General features: G+C 44.9%; 1 protein-coding gene across 13 annotated transcripts in view; it reads right to left on the reverse strand.

Annotated features, from left to right (window-relative positions):
* SCML4 (Scm polycomb group protein like 4) overlaps nt 1-24,854 on the reverse strand; it is a 114,525-nt gene that overhangs the window by 70,812 nt on the left and 18,859 nt on the right. For 10 of the 13 annotated variants that reach the window (XR_012378513.1, XR_003206234.2, XM_073893727.1 and 7 more), the window contains exon 2: nt 8,199-8,523. The exons of the other annotated variants lie outside the window; for them this stretch is intronic. Coding sequence is in view for 7 of the 10 variants with exons in the window: in XM_073893727.1 (XP_073749828.1) it covers nt 8,199-8,235 (37 nt within the window). In the remaining 3 variants the exon portion in view is untranslated. The remainder of the gene's footprint in view (nt 1-8,198; nt 8,524-24,854) is intronic. 13 annotated transcript variants of the gene reach the window in all.

A 24,854-nucleotide genomic window follows, 5' to 3' on the forward strand; every position in this document is an offset into this window, starting at 1 on the left:
TCTTTTCTTTCTTTTTTTTGGGGGGGGTGGAAATTTGTGTTTCTTTAGATGGCCTTTTGTTTTCTTGTTTTCTCATGGTTTTGGCTCCTGAGCTACAGAACTTCACTGGCCACTGCTTTAATGTCGTAAACAAATTGTGACCAAAAAAAAAAAAAAAGGACTTTAGGACCAAAAATAATGGAGAAGTTTATTTCAGAGCTAACAAGAATGCCATAAATAAGGGGCATCTGGCTGGCTCATTCGGTAGAGCATGCAGCTCTTGATCTCCAGGTTGTGAGTTTGAACCCCTCATTGGGTGATGAGATTACTTAGAATGTCATAAACAGATGGTGGACAGGGAGAGACAACCAGCTCTCAAGAGAGAAACAGCTCACTGCCCGTCTCTTCCTTGATACCACCTCCCTCCAGGCCCTTCCACTGAGGGGACCAGGTGGAAATTGGGTTGCTGCCCTCCCCCAGTGATTTCCCTCATCTCCAAAGACCCTAAAAGACCTCAACTGCTGTCCAAAGACATCCTTTCCATGGACACATGATCTGATACAACTAAACACGTACATCACTTGAGAACTCTCAAAATCCTGGAGGTGTTATAGGATACCTCTGAATTTCTCTGCTTTCAATTGCAGACTTCAGCGAATACAGACTGCCTTAGCTCATGTCAGATTTGGAAGTCATCTTGGAGCAAAGAGCTTTAGTAAACATAAAAGATTCTCTCCCTAGAACAGCCTCATCCTCAAGTCTATAATTCTTCAAGTTATAAACCTTTCAGCAGTTGTCAAATCCTGGCTTGACATATTAAATCAAGTGATTTGCTGCTGTTTTCCTAAATCTCCCTCTTCTTATCAAAACAAGGCTTGGCTGGAAATATTACGACTGAACCAAGAGAAACTAAGATCTGGTCTAGGAACTTCCGGATGACATTCTACCTGCTAGCCTTGCAAATCTAATACATATAAACCTAGGTCCTGGCTAACAGTGCTTCGTCAAGGTAAGGAACAAAGAATTACCAAATCCAAAGCAGACACCAATCGCACAGCACCATTGAGTTCCCTAACTCAATCCTGAGGCACATATTCGTGCAGTCACTCCTTCATTCACTCCTTCGGGTATTCATTCATCCAACAAATATGTATTAAATGTGCAGTGAGTGTCAAATACTGTGTGAGGCACTTGGATTACAGATGAGAATAAATAAAAGACACCTCCTAAGATACTCACTATGGAGAGTAGGTAAGTAAAGAGGCAATAATAAGTTGCAGGATAGATGGTCTAACAGAGGTTTCATGTGAAATGCTAGAAGAGCACCAAGGAGGACAGAAATCAGTTCTATTAACAAGGTTGGAAGGAGTGGTGGCAGGAGAAGCCCACACGGGTAACACTGAGCTAGGACTTTCCCAGGCAGAATAAGCTAAATGCACAGAGCTGGTAATAGAGCAGGTATGTGGAGAGGGTGGGCCAGCCAGACCGGAAGCAGGATCGATGGCTTTCTGTTGCTTCTAAAAGCTGTGAGAGGAGGCAACTAGAAAGATGTCTAAACTCCTAATGGACTCTAAATTATTTCCTTCCATTAACTGTATGGCATGGGTTCCTATCCTTGGTGTGATGCTCTTTCTGTCATTTCAAAAGTACGACCACAATCCTATCTTCTCTCATTCTGAGGCACCATATTGAATTCACCGTAAGCTGGTGTAGCCAGCAGCCTTGTACACACCCTCATTCCCACGGCTTCGCAGGCAGCCTAGGTGTGTGTGAGGTCGTTTCCAGGGAGAAGGATGTGCCTTGGCATCTGTCTAAAATTCTGCCATTCTCCAAGGTGGCCCATCCGCTCCTGCTTCAGAGACCTTTCCTTCCCCACACAGCCACCTCTCACTGCTCTGGTCGCCTTCGCCACCCACCGCCTGCACCACCAGTTGCAGCAGGCACCAAGGCGACAACACCTTCTACAGTTTGCCCATGGTTTCCTGCACATAAATGACCTCTGCGCATTCCTGGAGGCTAGGGGGCCGTGTTTCACATGTCGCTCTGCTCTTCACAGCACCTAGTGCAATACCGAGCCCACACAGTGCACCTGACACCTGCGGCAGAATCATTCACCACCGCGTCTAGTCTACCCTCAGACCTCGGCTAACAGTCCACAGCTGGGGTCAGAGGTGTGCTCTCATATTTTTTAAATTTTGGATGGAAATAGATCAATATAATAGAACACTTTGATGGTCAGTGAAACCTTCATACCATAAGAGGGAGTACTGTCCCTATAATCTGTTAAATGGAGAAAAGGAACTACTTTTTTTTTTTTTAAATATGTTACTTATTTGACACAGAGAGAGAGCACGCACAAGCAGGCTCCCCGCTGAGCCCAATGCGGGGCTCGATCCCAGGACCCTGGGATCATGACCTGAGCCAAAGGCAGACACTTAACTGACTGAGCCACTCAGGCGCCCCGAAAAGGAACTTCTTAATACACCTTTTCCTCAATTCTGACAAAAAAATTGGGCCAACAAAAGCCAAAGCCAATGTCCATGTGTACTCACTCCCAGCACTCACATTTTGCTTTCTGATACTATTCTCCTTTTTAAATAAAACCAAACTACTTAAAGATAGCCAATTCCATATCTTGGGGACAGAGAAAGGTTAGGATTAGCTTGAAACATCTTTTATTACCAGAACAAGGATGATTTTAAGAATATCAGTGATGGCGCTAAGAGGACAAAGAAGCAAGTTATTCCAAATTATGAATCAATAATAACAATGACCATTGTTGACAGCAATGGTAATATGATGAAGCAACTCTTTGTGAAAAGGTATGAGTTCTTTGTGATACTCAGAAACCTAAGGTAAAGTGCACCAAGCTCTAGCTGCAATCATTTTACTGCAATGGAAGGGTAAATAAAATAATATATAATTAATTTTTGTTTATTTTTTTAAAACATGGGAGAGTTTATCCATAGGTATTTTATTCCATTAATTACATACTGATATGCCCTTTTCTCTACCTGTTGAAATAGACGAGGGTGAGTACAAAGAAACTGTAAATAAGCCAACTTGTCCTGGAAAAATGGGAACTGACCCAGGAACAAAAGGGACCGGTAAGTCCCAGTTGTCTGACAAAATAACCAGGTAGAAAGCAGGTTCAGCAGAATGTTCAAAGGTGATGAGTCTGTTAAATGTCTTTCAGGGTAGCTGTAATGTGCAGACTTGTTCCCTCAAGGCCCGGAAAAGAAGTTTCTAGATGTGTCTAGCACATAGAGGGCGACTTCAGGACATCGGTGTCTCCCAACTCTGCTATTGGGTAAGGTGTGGGGGTGGGGGTTGTGGGGCGGTATGGTGCGGTGAGGAGGGGGGCTTCGGGCCTCCTGTAAGCAGCTGTCTGTGGTGAGGGCAGACTCTAAAAGTCCATCAAATCCATTCCACCCTTGGCTGAACTTACAAAAGCCCCTCCTCTCCGTCACGCTGAAACCTTCGCTGCACCCAGTAAGGGTGCAGCTGCCAGGGTGACGGAGAGCCAAGATTCGCATATTTAAGGGGCGGGAGGAAAGATGCATCAAGTAAGAGCAGAGACTGTGCCCAGGGAAGTGGGGAAAATACCATTCCAATCTGCAGGATTTGGAAAAACTTTGGAACATTTGAAACATGAGAGATAGGCACACCAGAGGTGTGAACAATTCACTGGCAGGGTAGCTGCTCAGCTGGAGCCCGAATCTACCTATTTTCTGGGACCCGCCTGACCCCTCAGCGAGCAGGAGAAGAGAGGGGCTGCTTTTAACTCCAGCACTGCCATCTGGGCCCACGGGCCTGGGGCAGCTCCTCAGAAGGTGAGTGTCGGAGAGCACGGGGAAGAAGGTGCCAGGCCCAGGAGAGACTAGTCACCACCTCTTTGTTTCAGGTGCCCATGTCTTTCCTTTAATCAAGACCCCCACACTGACAGCCCCCCCTTCAGGTGCTGTCCCTCCAGAAGACAGCACTCTGGAGCTCCGGGGGGGCTGGCCCGGGGCCTGTCTTCCTCAGCTCCATCCCTCACCCTGCCCCTGCAATTCTCTGTGTGACAGGGGCTGACCCCCCTAAGCAGTTTTCCAAGGCTGCTGTGACAGCTGGCTGCTGGCTGGATTGCCCAAAGGGAGGTGCTTGTCTGAGTTTGAAATGTGGTGGTTGGCATGGGTGAAGCCAGAGAACCTAACACCCTCTCACTTTGCTTCGCTGAGTCTCTGCCAGAAACTTCTCCCCTGAGGTAACCTGGTTTGCCTTCTGCAACACCACCCCTTCCCTCTGTCCCTCCAGCCTAGGGGTGATGGCACCCACGGAGACTGTGGCTAATTGTCCAGTCTGCTGTTTTGGCTCTTTCATCACCGTTTCCCTGCATTAAATATTCAGTGTCTTAAATACGAAAGAGATTTCCTAGTTAGAGCCCGACAGACATACGTGGAAAAGGATGGCATCTGCCTGCCCTATAATCAGGTCAGCTAATGAGCCGACAGAATGGGAACTTTGTAAAAAAGCCTCCTTTGAGAATTGCTTATCTTTTCTGCTCTCTCAAAGGATGGAGTCTGTCCACGTGTGGCCACATCTGGGGCCATGCCTACATGCAGACACATGGGTTGTGAGAAGAACGTGGGGGGAGGCAGGAGAGAGGATGCTCTCTGCCATTGCTGTGGTCAGCAGAATCGTGGCTCTGTATAATGAGAGCAAATGCTCTTCAAGGTAAAGGTTGACATTTACACAGTCGCATGTAGAGCATGCTATTACATGGTAGCTGGGGAAGACACATAAATATACACACACATAGGCAGGCATATATGCTTCTACACGCATAAAATATCTCTGGAAAAGTTTAAAGATGGTAGCAGTCATCTCTCGGAGATGGGGGTGTGGGAGGGCTGGGGTCTAGGGACTGGAGAGGGAAAGGGACTTTTCTCCACACACTGGTTTCCACCTTTTGTATCTGGTGTGTATTCAAAAACAGAAAAACAAACTAATAAACTCAATCTATAACCTCTTACTCTAGAGAAGAGAGAATGTGGCCCTGTCATCTGCCGACACTGATCAGCGGGGCCTGCTGTACCAGCATGGAGGATGGGGGAGGGCCCGGGGCTCAGACACATGCGTGTGGCCTTTATCACGTGGCCATGGTTGTGCGCATTTGCATTGGACACCACAACACCAAATAACCCCGAAGACTTGACTGATCAGATCCGCAACCATTTCAGTGGGTATTCACAGTACATAAGGCACAGTATTAGGTGCTCGTGGAAATGACTCCAGACTTAAGAAGGCTGGCTTCCAGTCCTGGCTCTGCTCCTAATCAGCTGAGCAATGGAGACAAGCCACTCAGCCTCTCTGGGCCTCTGCACAGGTTTAGATCTCTAACCTCCCTGTTGAGCAAAACTGATGGATTCAATCAGTGAAGAGCCAAAAGCCCTTGTTCAATTCAGAAAGTTTCTTACTTACATAGACAGCCAAAGCAAGAGGAGTACCAATTCCCCGATGTCCCTCGTCCCACAAAAGGGGCCAGATGACTGCATTCGGAGAGGTGTGGCACGTGCTGCTGAGGAGCCACCAGTCTGCAGAGAAGCAGTCTTAAAGTCTGCAGCTGTACCCTGAAGGAGAGCCAAGTGAAAGCCCCACAGCTCATAAGCACCCAGGAGGCAATCAGAAATTGTCCTACAACAGCCTCCTGGGCAGATGGGGAGGTGAGTGGCAGGTGATCTGGAAGCGGCTCCTCACGAGCCTCCCATGCTGTCCTGCTCTGGGAGGGATTCTTCCTGGATTCACAGGGATTCTGCCAAGATTTCGATCAGCTGCAGTCAAGCCTTGCCTGTGTGGCCTCTGTGGAGATGTGCAGTCTCCAAGGCGCCATGGAGGAGCTTGCCCTCTGCATTCCCCTCCTGCTCTGAGAAGCTTACCACTTAGAAGGGGAGAAGAGACAGCTGTACGTGATCTGCCAGGAGGACAGCTCTGAAGCAATGCGTGTCCAGGTTCAGAGAGCCCAAGCTCAGAGAGAAGGGGTCCTATGGGGCTGAAGTTTTCGGTGACGAAGTGAAAGCCGGAGCTTGGGGCCTGCTGGCTCCCCCACCCTCACCAGGTTCTTGCAGCCTGGCACTCCCTGAGGGAACTTGTGCACCCACCTCCCCCTTTGCTACTGACCCTAGAGGACATCCAAGCTGAAGGACTGCCCTGTGTGCAGCCCCTGGAGATTACCCCCGTTACCTACCCCATTCCAGAAGGCTTTCAGGGGCTTGAACATGATCATGAAAGTGGCCTGCTTCCTATCTGAATGAGAGGTAGAAGGAAGGAGAACTCAAGGTAAGTCAGTCACAAAGGTTCTCCTCAGACACCTCTATTTTGGTGCCTCCACTCCCGGTTTTCTCTAAGGCTGGAGTCAGGAAAGTAGTGTTACCTGAGCTCTGCTCAGCTTTTCAAGAGAGCCCTATCTCTAGCCTCTCTTCAAAAAGCATCAGCTTCTGCCTGAAATGTGAAGCCTTTCCCCTTAGCTAGGTGGAAAGGAGTCACCTTCAAAGACTTGTGTGCCTCACAGAGGTGGCTTCCCAAAGGGTCCCTCCCCACCGCTCTGCCTGGACAGAATGTTTCTGTTCTACATCCTCCTCTGTGACCGTGACTGAACAATGTCTACCATAGCACCTGCAACATGTCATTCCACTTATTTGTATACTTGTCTATGTCTTCCAATATACTCGAGCACCTTGAAGGAGACGCTATGTCCTGATCAATGTAGTCTGCCTGTTTCAGTGTCTGGCACATCTTAGGGACTTAACACATGTTTATCAAATAAATGATGAATGAATGAATGAATGAATGAATGATAAGCAACCCAAACCCTCTTCCCAGATCCTTTCATTCCCCAGCACCGAGGCATATCAGGATCCAGCCCAGGGCACTTGCCTCCACCAGGCTCAGCCCGAGAGCCGCTTTCCAACAAGGCCACTCCAGCAAGACCATAGAGCACCGCATGCTGCCAAGAGGGGCCTTCATCTACTTCATCTCTATTAATTTTCCCAACAACTCTGTGAGATAAGCATTACTGCCCTTGGTGTACAGATGAGGCTCTGAGGCCCAGAGAGGTTGCATGAGATGGCCCATTAGTGGGCAGAACTCAGATTCCACCCCAGGGCTCCTTGCACAAATCCCTCCAGCTGCCTCCCAGAGTCAGCCCTGGGTAGCACGTAAGGAGCCAGCAATGGGGCTGGTTAGGGGGACAGGAGGGAAACCTGACCCTTCAAGCCACACCTTCATGTCTTCTAGGACACAGAGAAGAGGCACTGATACTAAGTGAAAGCTAGGTGGTTAAGACAACCCAATCAACTTGCTGAGGCCACGATGACTGGATGGAGACAAGCGCACATTTATTGAATCAGCACCTGCGACATATAGATCGACCCACGTTATTTCTAAAGGCTTGTTAAAGAGTAGTCGCAGGTAGAGTAGGGCAGCACTTGCTGGAAGATGCTCGTCTCTACTAGGAGCTGGGGCCCTCGGCTTTCTCCAAGCTCACGTCCTGCAGTGGAAGGAAAGGCACTTTTTAGGGCAGCTACAAGTATGTCTTTCTTTCTTTCTTTCTTTCTTTTTTTTTTTTTTTTGCAAACCACTATTTCCTGTTTTGTTCTCTATTTATACTTTACGCTTAGTTTTGAGAAAGCACTGGTGGTTTGGGGTTTTGGTTGTTTCTAGTTCAGTCTTTATCTACAAAACCAACTCTCTTTTTGAGATGATTTTCTGTAATGTAAACCAACAGTAGACTTAGATTCTTTTCAAATACTTTGCTAAGAAAAATTCTTCAAGCTTTAACAATAAAACAGTAGGATTCAAATAGCACAAATCACAACTCTCCGAGTCAGTGCTTCAGGGAATGGGAATCCATTCACCAGCCTTGGGGATTTGTGAATTGCCCAAGGCTTCTTGAGGCAGTCACCTTTCCAACACAAACATTATCACACAGATTTCCAGGCACGCGGTTGTTCATACTGAAGCATAGAAACGTGCTATAATATCTTCATTGTGATACTCTCTGCAAAACTTTGAAGTGCCTGAGACACAGGGTTAGTGCTATGTAATGAGTGTAGCGACTTGGTGTTTGCCCTTGAAGAACCCACTGTCTAAGAACATTGCACACTTTGGACCCAGGTATGCAAGGTACAGTGGTCAGCAGAGAACAAATATGAAAACAACCCAAGAACTAACACCCTCACCTCTTGTGCAAGTCAAAGAGAGATGCCTTTTCGACATGAAAGGCAAGAGCAAGTGCAGATTATCTTGAAGCTGGTTTTATTCCTCCATATTTGGTAACTGAGAGCCTTGCTTCCCCAATAGGAAGGACCAGGCTCCTGAGGTTGAGGCGTCAGTGAAGGCAGAGGTGGTCAGGGGCCAGCAAGCAGGGATGAGGAGAGCCGGCTTTGAGTCACCATGGGAAAGAAATAGAGCAGCCGTGTGACTCTTGGGCCTGTGTCCTGACCTGGCAAACGGAGACACCAGCACTCTCCAGGATCACACCAACCACCAGGCTGCCGTGAGGATCTGATGAGAAAATGGCCGTGAGAATCCATTGTAATCTGCAAAGCCCCACGTGACATAAATTACCTCTGTTGCCAGACAAATAATTCTTTTCTTTTGTTCCCTCTGTGAAGAACAGATTGTCAATAGGAACTCTGTTTCCCAACCAACTTGCTTGCAGGGACCCCAAAGACCACACACAACAAGAGCCCTCATTTGTATCTACCACGCTGAAGAAGTCCACCCAAATGCATCCAGAGAACGCCAGGCTCCTCGTCGCTTCCTGCGGGGAGTCCTAGAGTCCTGTCTCCCGCCTAGATTAGAACCTCCCCTCATGGGGGTGCAGCTGGGGATGACAGCCTGGCATTGGGAGGTTCCATGGCTCTCGAGAAAGCCGGGAGGCTGAGACGCGGCGTGGGTCACCACGTGTCGCCTGCACACGCAGGCCCTGCGCTCTGGCTCGCTCCCCCTCTTCATTTCACAAAGAAAAATCCCAGGGGCTTCAAACATTAGGAGTGCCAGCTCTCGCCAGGGCTAGAACAAGCAGTACCAGCAAACTCGCTCCGGATGGTTTTTGTCTCACTTAAAGGAAGGACAACGAACTGCAGCCCTAATTGGCTGCTGACCGCCAAGGATCACAAAGTCTTCAGTTATCCTGGGAAGCATGGTCCCAGCGTCATCCTGTCACGGACACCGCAGGCAGGTCGCTGCTTCTCTGACCAGCGTCCCCTGGTGGCTCCCTCGGGCCTCATGGCACTACAAGACCAGGGCCCAAAAACAACTTCTTGGGCCCTCAAAAGGGAACTGCTGGCCAGAAATGGACTCTTCCCACCTGTCTCATTTGACAAATATTTTCTGGGCACCTACTGTGTGCCAGGCCCTGTGCAGAGCCCACTGGGGACGTGAAGATGAGCCCAGAATGATCCCTTCCGCAGACACTCCCAGGAGGAGGGAAGGGAAGCAGAGCATATAGGTCACCACATCTCCTTTCTTCCAGCCCTTCCCCATGTGCAGCACCTCCCCCCATCCATGGGCATGCACATGCCCACATGTCCCCTTCCGGGGGACCCCCACAGCTGAGTCCTCCACGTCCGTGCTGTCAACACACAGCTTCTCGGTCTCAGTTCCCCCACCCCCACCCCTGGGATAGCTCTGAGCCTGGTGACACTCGAGGTTCACCCAAGAAGGTGAAGCCAGCATAGCACACATGCAGTCCAGACAAGGAGGGCTGGGCAATGACCACAAAGACAGAGCCTCTGTCGACCAGGCCTACCAGCCCATGGCAAAACAGCCAGGTTTACCTTTCAGGTCTTCCTGGGGCAACCCCTTCTCCCCTCCAACAGCGAAGCACCCCACCCTTGGACACACAGGCTTCCCAGTCGCTCCAGCCCTCATGGGCGACTTGCCTCGCACCCGCATCCCCTTGCTTCCGGTGCTGTCTCTGGTGGACCCAGTTAGGCCCGGGGCCCTGCTGACAGGACCAACAAGGCGACAAAGAGTAGATGGATAAACAAATGGGCTGATAAAGCACATATACATGCAGACATTATGTTGTTAGATTCTTACTCACTATAAGCCTTTAAGGCGAGTATTATTGGGTACCCCCACAATACAGATGGAGTCTGTCAGATCTCCATGGATGACAGCTCAGAAGGGCTCCATGTCTTGTCAGAGGCCGCACAGCTAAGGCCAGGCCAGCCTGTCTCTTGTGGCCAGCAAGATGTTAGCTGCTGAGACCCGAGGAGGGTCATCTCCCAAGGCTTTCTTTCCTGGCTGGGAGACGCCTCATTTTAAAAGCTGACCACACCCTGAGACAAGTGGATGACGTCACTAGCGCTGTGTCTGGGCTGGGTAAAAGCTTCTGCGACCTCTTGCGGCCTTGCACACAGCAAGTCCCCAATAAATACGCTTTAATTGATAAAAAGAAAGGGAGGGAGGGTGTATTACAACAATGCTCTTGTGGTCTTCCACTTCTTGGTTGCTAAAGGAAAGGTCAGAAAAGGAAAAACTAACCAATCTTCTGTCCTGCTTCCCTCCGCTTAATAGCATAATTTTCCAAACCGTCTCCCCTCTCCAAAGGCCTCCTGTGGCCATGTAACGACAGTTAAATCAATTCTTAATTAGCTTTCAAAGTTTACCTTTTGAAAACCTGTATATATGAATATTTATTGAACACTTACTAGGTGCAAGGCATTTGTGCCAGGCCCTGGAGATACAAAGGGGCATCGGGACAACCTTGCAAACAGAAAAACGCCTGCGGCCGACAGGCGTGCCTAATCTAAGACAAACCTTTCATGCCTAAGTGGAGGAGGCAGGAAGAAGAGTTTCAGCAGAAGTTAAAACACAGAAGGGGCTGACAGTCACAAAAAGCACTAAAGAATGCAGGGAGGTGTCGTTGGGTTAATTCTTCTTTTTCAAAGCAAGAAGAACAGGGACAGAATTAACCCACTGCTCAAAATAGACTGGGGAGTTCACAAGTGGCAGTAACTATTTGTTTCTATGTGTTTAGCACCCAAAAGCAAAGGATCTCAAACTGGAAGCCACAAACCCAGGACAGAGAGGAGAGGCAGGGATATCGACAAGCTGCACATCACCTCAATGAGCTCAGATCTCTTCAGGCTCAGACAAAACATCCCCTGAATGCAGGAGTTTACACAGAGGGTCTCGGAGCTGCGGTTGGAAATTGGAATCATGGACGGGAGAGAAGCACTAGAGGAACAGAGGGGCATATTTTATCCCAATTTTCGAAACAGATGGGATTCTGGATGTGGAAATTAATGCGCTCTTATGAAAGAAAGTGCTCATCACTAATACTAGAACATTGACTTTCTGAGAGCAAATTCCCCTTACGTTTAAGGCTTACCCTAGCTAGGTGTACTTGTGAGAGGGCGTGGAAATTCGGCTGGAAATCAGAGGAATGCCATCACCATGGTCTATGTTGGTTACCACAAAGTATTTGACACAATCTCCCAAGATTATTTTATGGATCAAACAGTTCATAGGAGCAGAAGCATAATACTTTGGGGGAAAATCATAAGCAAGGTTCCAAGTTGCATGACTAATGATATAGCACCAATCTGCTGGTCGTCTCTAATGGTACACCACAGGTCTCTAGTTCCCGTTACATTCTCCCTGGTGATGTGGCTGAAGATTTAGAAGACAGGACTAACGAATAAGCAGATGACACGAGTCTAGGAGGGACAGCAAATGCCACAGATTACAGTGTTGAGGTTCAAAATGTTTTCGTTGGATGGACCAAATCAGGCAAATGGAAGTTTAAAAAGATAAATAGCTAACACCTTGTGCACAGATGTACAGGAGAGATTTGACGGGAAAGGTTTCCTGTGTGAAAAAGATCTAGGAATTTTCATTAATAAAGAGGCTTATTTAGACTATGGGGTGGCCCATTTTAGCAAGAAACTCATGGGAATATAGATCGAGTAGTGTCCAGATCGAGGGAAACAACAATCCCGGTATCTGTAGAGCATCGGAGATTTACACTTGTGTCCGGGGCAAGAATTAAAGGAAATACTGCCTCCAAAATGGGGGAGAGTGCGGCAGATGGAGACTATCCTTTTTGGAGCTGTTGAAATAATGAAGGACGTTTGACCTGGAGAAGAGACCGATTATTCCAAGGCAGAAGCAGGATAACGCTATGCTAGGAGGGCAGCCTCCTAGATGGTGCCTGGCGATCCCCATCCCCTGGGTAGAGCATTCTCATACTGAGCCAAGAATTTAAACTGGGGGCACCTGGGTGGCTCAGTCGGTTAAGCGTCTGCCTTCAGCTCAGGTCATGATCCCCGGGTCCTGGGATCAAGTCCCACATCGGGCTCTCTGCTCAGCGGACAGTCTGCTTCTCCCTCTCCCTCTCCTTATGCTCTCTCTCTCTCTGTAAAATAAATAAAATCTTTATTTAAAAAAGAATTTAAATTGTTAATTAAAGGGATGATGAGTCAGAGTTCTCATTATGTAAGACCCAGCCTAACTCAAAAGCAGGAAAGCAACAGTTAAAGTGCAGCAAGAACTGAATGAGACACTGTGTTACAGCCCGTGGCTATTTATTGCACAGGTCAGGAAGCCCCTGCCTGCACAACCTGAAACAGGACCAGTAAGTGCTGAATAACTGCAAGACAAAACATTTGGATTTGTCCTCATTGCTTCGAAGACTGTGTCTTGTTCAGGGTGAATCCGATGGAATCCCGATCTTTAAGCTTTCAGCAGTTCTGTCGCTTGTTGATAGGTTGAGTTGCACCTTGCTATCTGGGACAAATTCCAAATCCTAAGAAGCCTAATTAAGTAAATACATTAGAGTCTATTAAAATAAGGAGGTCAGTATAGAAAAAAAATATTTTATCCATCCCAAACATCAATTCCTTTTATTATGGTCTTATTTTTTAGGGTGGTTTTTTTTTAAGATTTTACTTATTTCTTTGCCAGAGAGAGAGCACAAGCAGGGGTGAGCAGCAGGCAGAGGGAGAAGCAGGTTCCTTGCCGAGCAAGGATCCTGATGTGGGACTCGATCCCAGGAGCCTGGGAACATGACCTGAGCCAAAGGCAGACACTCAACCAACTGAGCCACCCAGGCGTCCCTACTATGGTCTTATTATCAGTCTCTTGTGTTATATTTCACAATAGATTTTCAAGAAGTATCTTTGCTATGAGACCTGAAGGGTCGAGGTAGTCAATCAAGATGAGACAAAAATGTGATCATAGCAGACTGGTTGGCCCAAAGAGGGTGCTCAGTAGATGCTTATTGAATTGGTTTGCTTGGGATTGGATTGAATTGAACAGATTTAAACCGAAGCACTCAGGATGAGGCATTTAATAAACGTTCATCTAAGTGAGCTGGATGGCAAAGTAAATCCTGGTAAATCCACATCCCGGAACACAGCTCAGTTCTTTAGAAAGACTAATTCTCTGGTCCCAGGGCAGGCCAGAGGGGCACATTCAGCCTTCTCTCTGTGTGCTAACAGGGACAGATCTTCAGGATTTGTTGTTCCATTAGAAAACAACAATATGAAGTAGCCAAAGAATATGTACACTTATCTCAGTTGTGTGTTATCTGAATGTATACTAAAAAAAAAGCATATATTTTTCAGAGCATATTTTTAATTTATTGATTAAAGTCTACTTGAGTATACACCAAACAGATTGCTGAATACTTAAAACTTTATTCTTTGATAACCTAATGAGTAGTATATTCGCTTCCTAGTGCTATCATAATTAATTACCACAAACGTGGTAGATTAGAACAACAGAAATTTATGCTCATATGGTGTAGGAGGCTAGAGGTCTGAAGTCAAGATTTCAAGCAAGGTTGATTCCTTCTTGGGGCCATGAGGGAGAATCTGAGAATTTGTTGCATGCCTTTTTCTAGGTCCTGGTGGTTGCCAGAAATCCTTGGCATTCCCTAGCTAGCAGTCCAACATCTCCCCAAACTCTTCCTCCGTTGTCACACGGCCTTCATCCCTCTCTGTGGTCTCTGTATCTCTACATGGCCTCCTCATAATGACTCTAGTCCTAATCCAGGACGACCTCATCTTAACTAATTACATATGCAAAAATCCTAATTCCAAATAAAGTCACATTCTGGGGTTCCAGATGGACATGAACTTTGTGAGGATGCTATTCAACCTAATATAAGTAGTATGCAACAACCTTTAATTTTTTTAAAAAATTTACTTATGTATTTGAGAGAAAGAGAGTGAGTGAGAGAGAGAGCACAAGCCAGGGGGCAGAGGGAGAAGGAGAAGCAGGCTCCCTGCTGAGCCGGGAGCCCAACGCAGGGCTCGATCCCAGGACCCTGAGATCATGACCTAAGCAAAGGGCAGACGCTTAACCAACTGAGCCACCCAGGCACACCTGTATCAACCTTTCAGTTAGGGGGAATACTGTCTTTTACCTTACCTGCTATGGTGGTGTGTTAACTCAAATATGAATTTCTACAGAAGTCTTTTGCTGTCATTTAAAGGCATTTTGCAGGGCACCTCGGTGGCTCAGTTGGTTAAGCATCAGATTCTTGGTTTCAGCTCAGGTCATGATCTCAGGGTCTGTGGATGGAGCCTGTTGTCAGGCTCCCTGCTCAGCAGGGAGTCTGCCTGAGGATTCTCTCCCTCTCCCTTTGCCCCTCTCCCAGCTTGCACGCGTGTGCGCTCTCTCTCAAATAAAAATAAGTAAATCTTCAAAAAGTAATAATAAAATAAAGACATTTTTCTTCCTGTATCCTCTGGGAAGATGAAGAAGGTGTGATAGCCCTTCTTGTAATATTACTCTTTTATCCCCAGGCTAATTTGTGCAAATAAATTTTCCATTTAAATTTATATTTTCCAAATAAAAATATTTGTTTTAATTGAGGTATAATTTATACACAGTGAAATGCACAGGTCTTATGGGTACAGTTAAATGAGCTTTGATAAATGTATACACTAATGTAACTCATATGCCTATCAAATGTAGTTATTTTCGTCACCCTAGAAAATTTCTTTATGCCTCTTTCTAGTCAACCCCACTTCTTCAAAGGCAGCCACTGTTCTGATTCCTTTTTTTTTTTTTAAGATTTTATTTATTTTTCAACAGAGAGAGATAGCGAGAGAGGGAACACAAGCAGGGGGAGTGGGAGAGGGAGAAGCAGGCTTCCTGCTGAGTAGGGAGCCGGATGTGGGACTCGATCCCAGGACCCTGGGATCAGGACCTGAGCCGAAGGCAGACGCTTAACGACTGAGCCACCCAGGCGCCCCATTGTTCTGATTTCTATCACCACACATTAGTTTTTCTGTTCTTGAGCTTCATATAATGGAATCATACAATTTGTACCCTTTTCAGCTGGCTTCATTAGTTTATAAACCTATTTTTGCATATACCAGAAGTTTATTTCTTTTTATTGCTGAGTGGTATCCCATTGGATAACTGTACCACAGTCTGTTCATCCATTCACCTGTTGATAGCCATTTGGATTGTTTCCACTTGTAAGCTATTTTGAATAAATCTGCTAGGGACATTCAGGTATTGAGTCCTTTGTGGACATGTTTTCATTTTCTAGAGTAAATCCCTAGGAGTGGAACTGTTGGGTCATAGGATAGGTTCCTGTCCAACTTTGTAAGGAACTGCCAAACAATTTCCCAGTGGTTGCACCATCTTCACAGCACCAGCAGCACAGAGGGGCCAGATCCTCACCAACATTGGTGCTGTCAGTCTTTCATTTCAACTGTTCTACCAGGTGGAATTTAATTTGCATTTCCTAGATGAGTAAAGATGTTGAGCAACTTTTTATGTGTATATTGGCCATTCTTGTATCTTCTGTTTAAAGTGCCTGTTCAAGTCCTTTGCCCAAATATTTATTAATTGGTTGTTAACGTTTTTTATTATTGAGCTATAAAAGTTCTTTATTTATTCTGGGTCCAATTCCTTTGTTAAATACATGCACTACAAAACTTCTCCAGTCCATGGCTTGCCTGCTCACTCTCCAAATAGTGTCTTCTAATAAGCAGAAGGTTTTTCAAAAGACTCCACCCAAAAAAACTGAAACAGGGATTCAGCAAAGTCACAGGATATAAAATCAATGTACAGAAACCTGTTGCATTTCTATACACCAATAATGAAGCAACAGAAAGAGAAATCAAGGAATCAATCCCATTTACAATTGCACCAAAACCCTTAAGATACCTAGGAATAAACTTAACCACAGAGGTTTATTCCTGTACTCTGAAAACTATAGAACACCTATGAAAGAAATTGAAGAAGACACCAAGAAATGGAAAACCATTCCATGCTCATGGATTGGAAGAACAAATATTGTTAAAATGTCTATACTACCCAAAGCAATCTACACATTCAATGTAATCCCGATCAAAATAACACAGCATTTTTCACAGAACTAGAACAAATAATCCTAAAATTTGTAGAACCACAAAAGATTTAGTGATTTAACACTTATGTATAACACCCAGTGCTCATCACAAGTGCCCTGCTTAATGCCCATCACCCATTTACCCCATCCCCCACCCACCTCCGGTCCAGGAACCCTCAGTTTGTTCTCTATGGTTAAGAGTCTTTTAAGGTTTGCCTCCTTCTCAGTTTTTATCTTATTTTATTTTTCCTTCTCTCCCCCTATGTTCAACTGTTTTTTTGTTTTGTTTTGTTTTAAAGATGTTATTTATTTATTTGTCAGAGAGAGAGAGAGAGCATAAGCAGGGGGAGTGGCAGAGGGAGAAGCAGTCTCCCCGCTGAGCAGGGAGCCCAATATGTGGGACTTGATCTGTAGAGATACAGAGATCACAGAGAGGGATGAAGGCCCTCTGGCTGGAGGAAGAGTTTGGGGTGATGTTGGACTGCTAGCCAGGAAATGCCAAGAAAGCCCTAAATTCAACTCCTGAAACCAATACCACACTATATGTTAACTAACTTGAATTTAAATAAACAAAACTAACCTAAACTAAATTAAACTAAAATCCCACCATGTAAAAATCAGAAAAAAAATAAAATCTATGATTTAATCAAATTAACTATAGTGTTTGGTGTGAGATAAGGTTCAGGATTCATTCTTCCTACACACCGATATCCATCACCCAGCACAATTTGTTGAAAAGACTTTTCTCTCTCCATTGAATTACTTTGGTGCCTTTGTCAAAAGCAATTAACCATATGAGTTTTAGTTTCTATCTGGACTATTTATTCTATTTCATTGACATATTTGTCTATCTTTATGTCAATACCAAACTCTTATGGTTAATATAACTTTATAGTAAGTCTTAAAATCAGGTAATGTGAGTCCTCCAACTTTATTTTCCTTTTTCATGATTACTTCATAATTTACATTTGAATTTCCACGTAAGTGCCAAGAACCTCCTGACAGTCAGTTTGGGGAGAACTGAAATTTGAGTCTTACAATCCATAGACATAGTATATCTCTCTATTTATGACTTTGACTTTTCTCAGAAACATTTTGTAGTTTTTGGTGTAGATATCATGCACATGTTTTATTACATTTATTTCTAAGTATATTTTGTTTTTTGATGCTATTGGAATGGTACTTTCACTATTTTCCAATTGTTGCTTTTACATACAAATACATTTGTCCATTGACTTTGTCTTCTGCTACGAAACCATTTCTAAATGACCAGACCTCACGAGGCTTTTTGTACACACCTTTAGATTTTCTATATACACAGTCTGATCTGTGAATTAAAAATTATATTTCTTTCTAATCTTTTTGCCTTTTAATTTTTTTAATTTCTTTTTCTTGCCTTGCTATAGTAGCTTGAACCTCTGGGGTAATGCTGAACATAAATGATGAAAGAGAACATCCTGGCTTGTTCCTGATCTTAGGGAGAAATTTTCCAATATTTTATGTTTAAGGGTGGTATTATCTTTAGGCATTTACGCAATGCCATTGATCAGACTGAGAACGTTTCTTCTATTTTTAGTTTCCTTACAGTTGTTTTGTTTTGTTGCCATGAAGGGACATTAAATTCTGATGGCTTTTGCTACATGTATTTTGAAGCTTTGTTATTATGGTGCAAATGCTTTTAATATTTTAATACTCTTTTGATGATTTGACTCTTTTATCATTATGAATGACCTTCTTTATTTCTGATAAAACTACTTGTCTCTAAGTCTATTTCAATGCTATTAATATAGTCACTCCATCTTTCTCTTGATTAATTTTTGCATGTTTTCTCTTATTGATCTTTTACTTATAACCTATGTTTAATTTTTATATTTAAAATGTGTCTCTTGTAGCCAGCAGAGTAAAGTTTTTTGTTGTTGTTATGCAGTCTGTCAATTACTGCCTTTAAATTGAAGTGTTTGGCCAATTTGTATTTATTTATTTATTTAAGATTTGATTTATTTATTTGACAGAGAGAGAGGACACAAGCAGGGGGAGCAGCAGAGGGAAAGAGAGAATCAGTCTTCCCACTGAGCAGAGAGCCCGACGAGGGGCTCAATCCCAGGACCCTGGGATCATGACCTGAGCCGAAAGCCGATGCTTAACTGACTGAAGCTCCCAGATGCCCTGGTCCATTTGTATTTAATGTAATTATTGAAAGAGTTGACTCTGAGCCTACCATTTAGCTATTTGCTCACTACTTGTCTTTTATTTCTCTTTTCCTGCCTTCTTTTGTATTAATTGGGTGGGTTTTTTTAAGAATTCCATTTTATTTCTGGTTTTGGCTTCTTGGCTTCTTGCTTTTTCTCTTAGTCGTGTTCAAGTTCACTTATCCATTGTTCTTCAATGGCTACTCTGTTATTAAGCCTATCCAGTGATTTTTATTCTTATGTCTTGTATTTTATTTTTCAGTTCTAGAATTTCAGTTTCCACTTGTTTTTATTTTAGGTATTTCTCTTCTGAAATATCCATCTCTTTTCTTTAAATTATTTAACATGTTTATAATAGTTAATTTAAAGTACTTCACTGATAATTCCAATGCCTGGGCCATCTGTGGATATGTTCTATTGTCTGCATTTTTTCTCAATCATGAGTAACATTTCCCTGTTTCTTTACCTGTGTCTCTTTTTTAAAATTGTACTCCAGGAGCACCTGGGTGCCTCAGTCAGTTAAGCGGCCAATTCTTTTTTTTTTTTTTTAAAGATTTATTTATTCATTCATTTGAAAGAGAGAGAATGAGAGAGAGAGAGAGGCCACATGAGAGGGGGGAGGGTCAGAGGGAGAAGCAGACTCCCCGCTCAGCAGGGAGTCTGATGCGGGACTCGATCCAGGGACTCCAGGATCACGACCTGAGCTGAAGGCAGTCGCTTAACCAACTGAGCCACCTAGGCGCCCTAAGCGGCCAATTCTTGATTTCCGCTCAAGTCACGATCTCATGGGTCATGAGATCTAGCCCTGAGTCAGGCTCTGTGCTCAGCAGGAGTCGGCTTGGATACTCTCTCCCTCTGCCCCCACTTGTGCGCACACATGGGCACACGTGCACAGTCTCTCTCTCAAATAAATAAATAAATCTTAAAAAAATAAAATAAAATAAAACAGTACTCCAGAAATGGTGTATAAAAAAATAGTGGCAAATGGAACACATTTACCCAGAGTTGAAGTGACCCGGCGCTGAGCTGCAGCTTTACACAGACCGAGTTTACCTGCGATTTGCCCAACTCCCAGCCAGTGCCCTCTATTCTTTGTTTACCTTCTAATTCAACTCTTACAGGGCCCCCAGAATCCAAAAACCAGGAGAATGTCTGAAGCTACCTGATTTTTTTTCTGCCCACCAGACCCTCCTCCACTGGTGCTGTCTCAGCAAAATTCAGAAAGAAGGAGATGGATTTGTGGTGATTTTGTGTGTTTTTTATGTATGTATTTCTGGGCCACTTATTAATTTATTGCTTCTCAGCAACATATCCATCTTTCTTTGCCCCACTCTGTGATCCTGGGGTAATTCTACAGACTACCTTTTGCCCTTGCCAGTTGGCTTGATGTTGGACCCTGTCAACAGACGGCACTGGAGAGATACTGCAAATCTGGAAGAGAAAGAAGGGACTTTTTCTTCTTCCAGTGTTTTGTTTTTCTACTTGGTGGCAAATGGATCTGCATGCAGGGGCCCTGGCAGAGTCTCCCAGGGAGGAGGACGGTCCTTGGTTCAGCGGCAAACACTCTCTGATGCATGTCAACACAGTTTCCGCCAGAGGTCTGAATCTCAGCCTTTCCTCTGCATCTAAGTTCTTTGATTACTTACTTTTCTGTCAGCTTTAGGGGTAGTTACTGCTTTCTGTAGTTACTACTTTAGAGTTCTCCTTTATCTCTTTCAGTAGGTAACCACCTTTCATACAGTTAACAGTTCTTTATATTAAATCTTCCTTATTCAAATTTCGCCTATGGCTAACGTCTTCTGACCGAACCCAAGGGTCTTTCAGATTCCAATCCCTCCTACCAGTGCACACTGTATATAAAGCCTGACTGCTTTCTCCTTGTCGGTTCTCTGTCTTTTGCAGGTCCACTCCTCCATTCCAGACCCAGGTCACACCTTCAATGGTCCCCAGGCAGCACTATCCTTGAACACACTATTCCCAACTCCTGTAATCCCTTCCCCACCTCCCTTCCTCAAAGTCATCCTTCCAGATGGACATCTCCATCTGGGAAAACCCCCCACTCCTACAACCTACCTGAATCTGCCCATTCCCCGGGTGTGGAAGCTAGAGTCTTCTGCTATACTTGGGAAGGGCTCATTTCTCTCTAGAATACAGTTCATCAGGTTTTCTTTGCATCCATCACTTTCTGCTACTCCCATTGAAAAGCACTGTTGTTTCCCATGGCCAAAAGTTTTTCACATCCTTCTGCATCCTGACTAGAAGCATAGACCTCTAGGTATGCTTTCACATGCAAAGAAAATTTCTAGAAGGATACACCATTACAGTGCTAAAAACTGAGAAATGTGGAAATGGAGTGAAGACATGAGAGAGAAATTCTTACTTTTTACTATAGTCTTCATGAATTCATTCATTTAGTCAATAAATGTTTATTGAACACCTACTATGTGCCACTATTCAGACACTGAGAATATAGTAGAAACAACAACATAAAGTCATGGAACTTACATTCTCTCATAGAACTTATGTTCTAGTAGGGAGAGGTAGGCAACAAGTAAACACATATATAATAAGCCAGCTGATGATAAATGCTGTAAGACAAAATCAGGTTCAGGGAGCTAAAGCATGACGGCAGGGATGGTGTTATTCCATACTGATGGTCTGGGAAGACCTCTCTCATTAAAGAATATTTGAGCAGAGACCTTGAGGGGCTTGGAGAGTAGCAGCAGGGATGTGCAGGTGAAGGACGTTCCAGGCAGAGAAGAACGAAACCACAGGAGCCCCGTGGTGGGTGTGTACTAGGTGTGTGACAAGACAGTAAGGATATGGGACACAACGTGACTGGGAGGGGGGCGGAGAAATGATAAGGCAGAGAGTGGGGGGCCAGAGCATGTAGTGCCTTGTAGGCCACTTAAGATCACTGGTTCTTTCTCTGAGCCTGGCAGAGAAATGATCTGACTCACATTTTCAGACTCACTCCAGTTGCTGTGAGGAGAGCCCAACTTCGTAGGTTCTGTACTAATTTACTAATTTTCATTGTAAACATGAATATGTGTATGTACAACTTGTATACCTTGAAAAAATAATTTTAAATAAATAACCCCAGCAGCCTGCTACAAGATTAAGTCCTGGCAGAATGCTCACAGTTGCCTGTGGCCAGGCCCCATGGGAAGACAAGATGGGGTCTGGGGCTCCACTTCTCAATGTTAATTTCCACCTTTCAGACTCTGAAAGGGGAGTCCAGAGGAGATAGGAGACGGTGTGGGCCAGATGCAAATCACGGTTTGTTTAAGCATTCCAAACAGACCTAATATTGGGAATAATATTAATAATAATCATTATTATTATATTATATAATTAAATATAAAAATAGCAAGCATAAATATATAACAATAAATAATTATGTTATTATAATAATTATAATAATGATTATTATTATTGGAATAATAATATTTGGAATCAAATAATAATATTTTATACTATGCCTATGTATATGTGTGCGTCTGCACACACACCATGCATGTACACATCCATTTAATTTTAAAAATTGGCTAACTCTATAAACTCCTGTTACCAGAAGGTATTATCCAGTTGTCCCTTTTCTTTTTCTTATCCCTTAAAGGGAAAATGTGTGGCAAAACCGGAGTTCTTGAGGCCGCCGTGAGCTGAGCTGGACACACAGCCCTTTCCTGGGAGGAGACCCTGAGCTGTGAGAGCCAGCACCAGCTCTCAGTGTGGGCTGGGGTAGGGTGGGCGTGGCCCAAGCATGGGCTGGGAATCAAGTTCATCTTTCCCGCCCATCCCATTTCTACATTCCCCACACTCACTGCCCTCACATGCCTTGGTTCCAGCTTGCACGTGCCTTTCCCGTTGCTGGACATGACTGATGGCAAATTCTTCCTAATCTTGAGTTGAACTCTGCCTCCCAGAAACTTCTCTCCTCAGGCCTCACCTCTTACCCTCAGGATGGGAAAGTCCATTCTTCCCTTCCCACGGAAGAATAAGTCTTTATGTTTCTAGAGGAGGATCAAGACAAGACTCACACTTTCGGCCTGCCTTTCTCACTTCACCTCTCTCTGATCCAGACTGAGGACAGGCTCTCACTGATCTACAGACAGAGCTGTCCAGCCTCCTAGGATCCCTTTCCACTGTCGTCTTTGCCTTGGCACATCCTTCTACATGGCTCATGGCCTCACGAGACTCCCTGCCTCGTGCAGCAGAGAGGGCCCCTCCCTGTCTGCCTTCCCATGGCACTCCGTGGGCACTCCCACAGCTCACCCTCCAATGCACAGGAATCCGGTGTGACTGGCCTGGCTCACTTCTCTGTACCCGCAGTCAGACTGAGAGCAGGAACCACCAGGCCTCTCACAGGAGTGAACATATAGCTGATACTGAATAAATATATGTTGAGTAGAGTGATTAATTAACAAATGAAATCAACTTGGGCACTTTACGTGACTAGAATCCCATATTACTTTTTTGCAAGTCTTATCAAAGATGAAGAAAAAAGAGGGGCGCCTGGGTGGCTCAGTTGGTTAAGTGACTGCTTTGGGCTCAGGTCATGATCCTGGAGTCTCAGGATCGAGTCCTGCATCGGGCTCCTTGCTCAGCGGGGAGTCTGCTTCTCCCTCTGACCCTTCCCCCTCTCATGTGCTCTCTCTCTCTCTCATTCTCTCTCTCTCAAATAAATAAATAAATAAAATCTTTAAAAAAAAAGATGAAGAAAAAAGAAAAGAAGATGTCTAGGCATGTTTTCCCAGCTCAAAGTACTATAGTAGGTATTTTTGGAACAAAAAATAGTCCCTACCCCACTCCCTCCCCATTTCCCCAAGGACAGAGGCCCCTGCCTTTCCTCCTTCATAGAGGAGAAAGAGAAAAGAATTAATTGAGAGGCACCTGTCACATGCCAAGCCCTGACAAGGTGCCTTTCACCGATCACCTCCCTTATTACTCATAATTCCCTCATGGGGGCAGCCTGCTGTTCCCATTTCACAGATGAGGACCTTGGTGCCACGGAAGCTGCCCGGGTCTGTGACACCACAAACAGAACTGTGGAGATGTGTGCGTGACCCTAGAGCACTCCCTTTCCACAGCCCAGTATGTCTCTGGGAAGGAAAAACAGAAGGAAGGAGCAGAAATGAACAAAGAGAAATAATGGGCAAGTGAAGGCAGTGAGACCACTGGGATAAAAGAGAAAAGGAACGGTAGCTGGAGGAGGATGTAAGGTCAGAGAGAGGTTTTCTCGTCCCCTTCACCTTCTTCTCCTCCTTCCTCCCCCGTCCTCTGCTTCTTCATCCTCTTCCTCCTCCTTCTCCTTCTTTAAATCCGTCTTTAATGTAGAAGAGACCTAAGTGTGTTGCAAGCAAAACAGAACAAGACAGAGAGGTGGCTTGGGTGTTTGAGAGAAAGAGCGGAGTAGATGAAGGTCTTGGAGAAGATGCCTGGGTTGGAGCTGGGACATGGGTAGATGGCTTAACCTGGAAGAGGCGAGAGGGATTTTGCTTTCTCTGATTCATCTGGAAGGACAGGAGGGAGGCCGGCTAACATTTGTCAGTGACAGCTAGAGCCTTAGCAAGGGCTTTGCACCTGTCAGCTCAGTTTGTCCTCGCAATCAGCTCGTGCTGGAAGCCTTAGTGTGTGTCCTACAGGTGAGGAGGCAATGGGTATCGGCACAGAAGAGAAGGCTCAGCGGGTGTGAGGGAGAGCACCAAGAATGGAGAGTGGAGGGCTGTGGGAAATGCCTGGAGTTGCTGGTATGGGTATCACCCTCAAAACCACACGGCCCCCCAAAATAAAATAGTTGCTGTGTGGCCCTTTCCGGAATATGTTTGCTGACCCCTCTAGTACTCCATCAGCTCCCTGAGGACTAGAACTGCCTCTTACTCTTTTTTTCTATTACAGGAAAGTGCCTAAAATACAGGAAGGCCAATAGATATTAAGGAAATATGAATAAATAAGAAAACATCAGACAGCACCTTTTTCAACAGCATGCTATTCTCACTCATTGTGAGGCGGATTGGAATGGCAGCCTTTTTAAAACAGTATATCCTGCCATTTTGATACCCTCAGTTTAAAAAAAGAAAAGTGAGGGATGGAGCACTGCAGGGATATTTAATACAGCACCTTCAAACTCTGACACTGGACTGATTTTATGGGCCTGATGTTTCTGTTAGCTGCAAGCTGCCAAACTACACCTGAAAACCCCAATTATGCCCAGACCAGCCAAAGCCTCATTTTCAACTTGACTCTGTTCTTCTAAACTATAAATTTTCCAACTTAGCTCAGTGAAGAGTGACATAAAATTTCACATATGTGGTGAGCTA

Source organism: Callorhinus ursinus, unplaced genomic scaffold (genome assembly GCF_003265705.2).
Source record: "Callorhinus ursinus isolate GAN/ISIS: 27379988/994484 unplaced genomic scaffold, GSC_fseal_2.0 scaffold6, whole genome shotgun sequence".
Taxonomy (NCBI): Eukaryota; Metazoa; Chordata; class Mammalia; order Carnivora; family Otariidae; genus Callorhinus; species Callorhinus ursinus.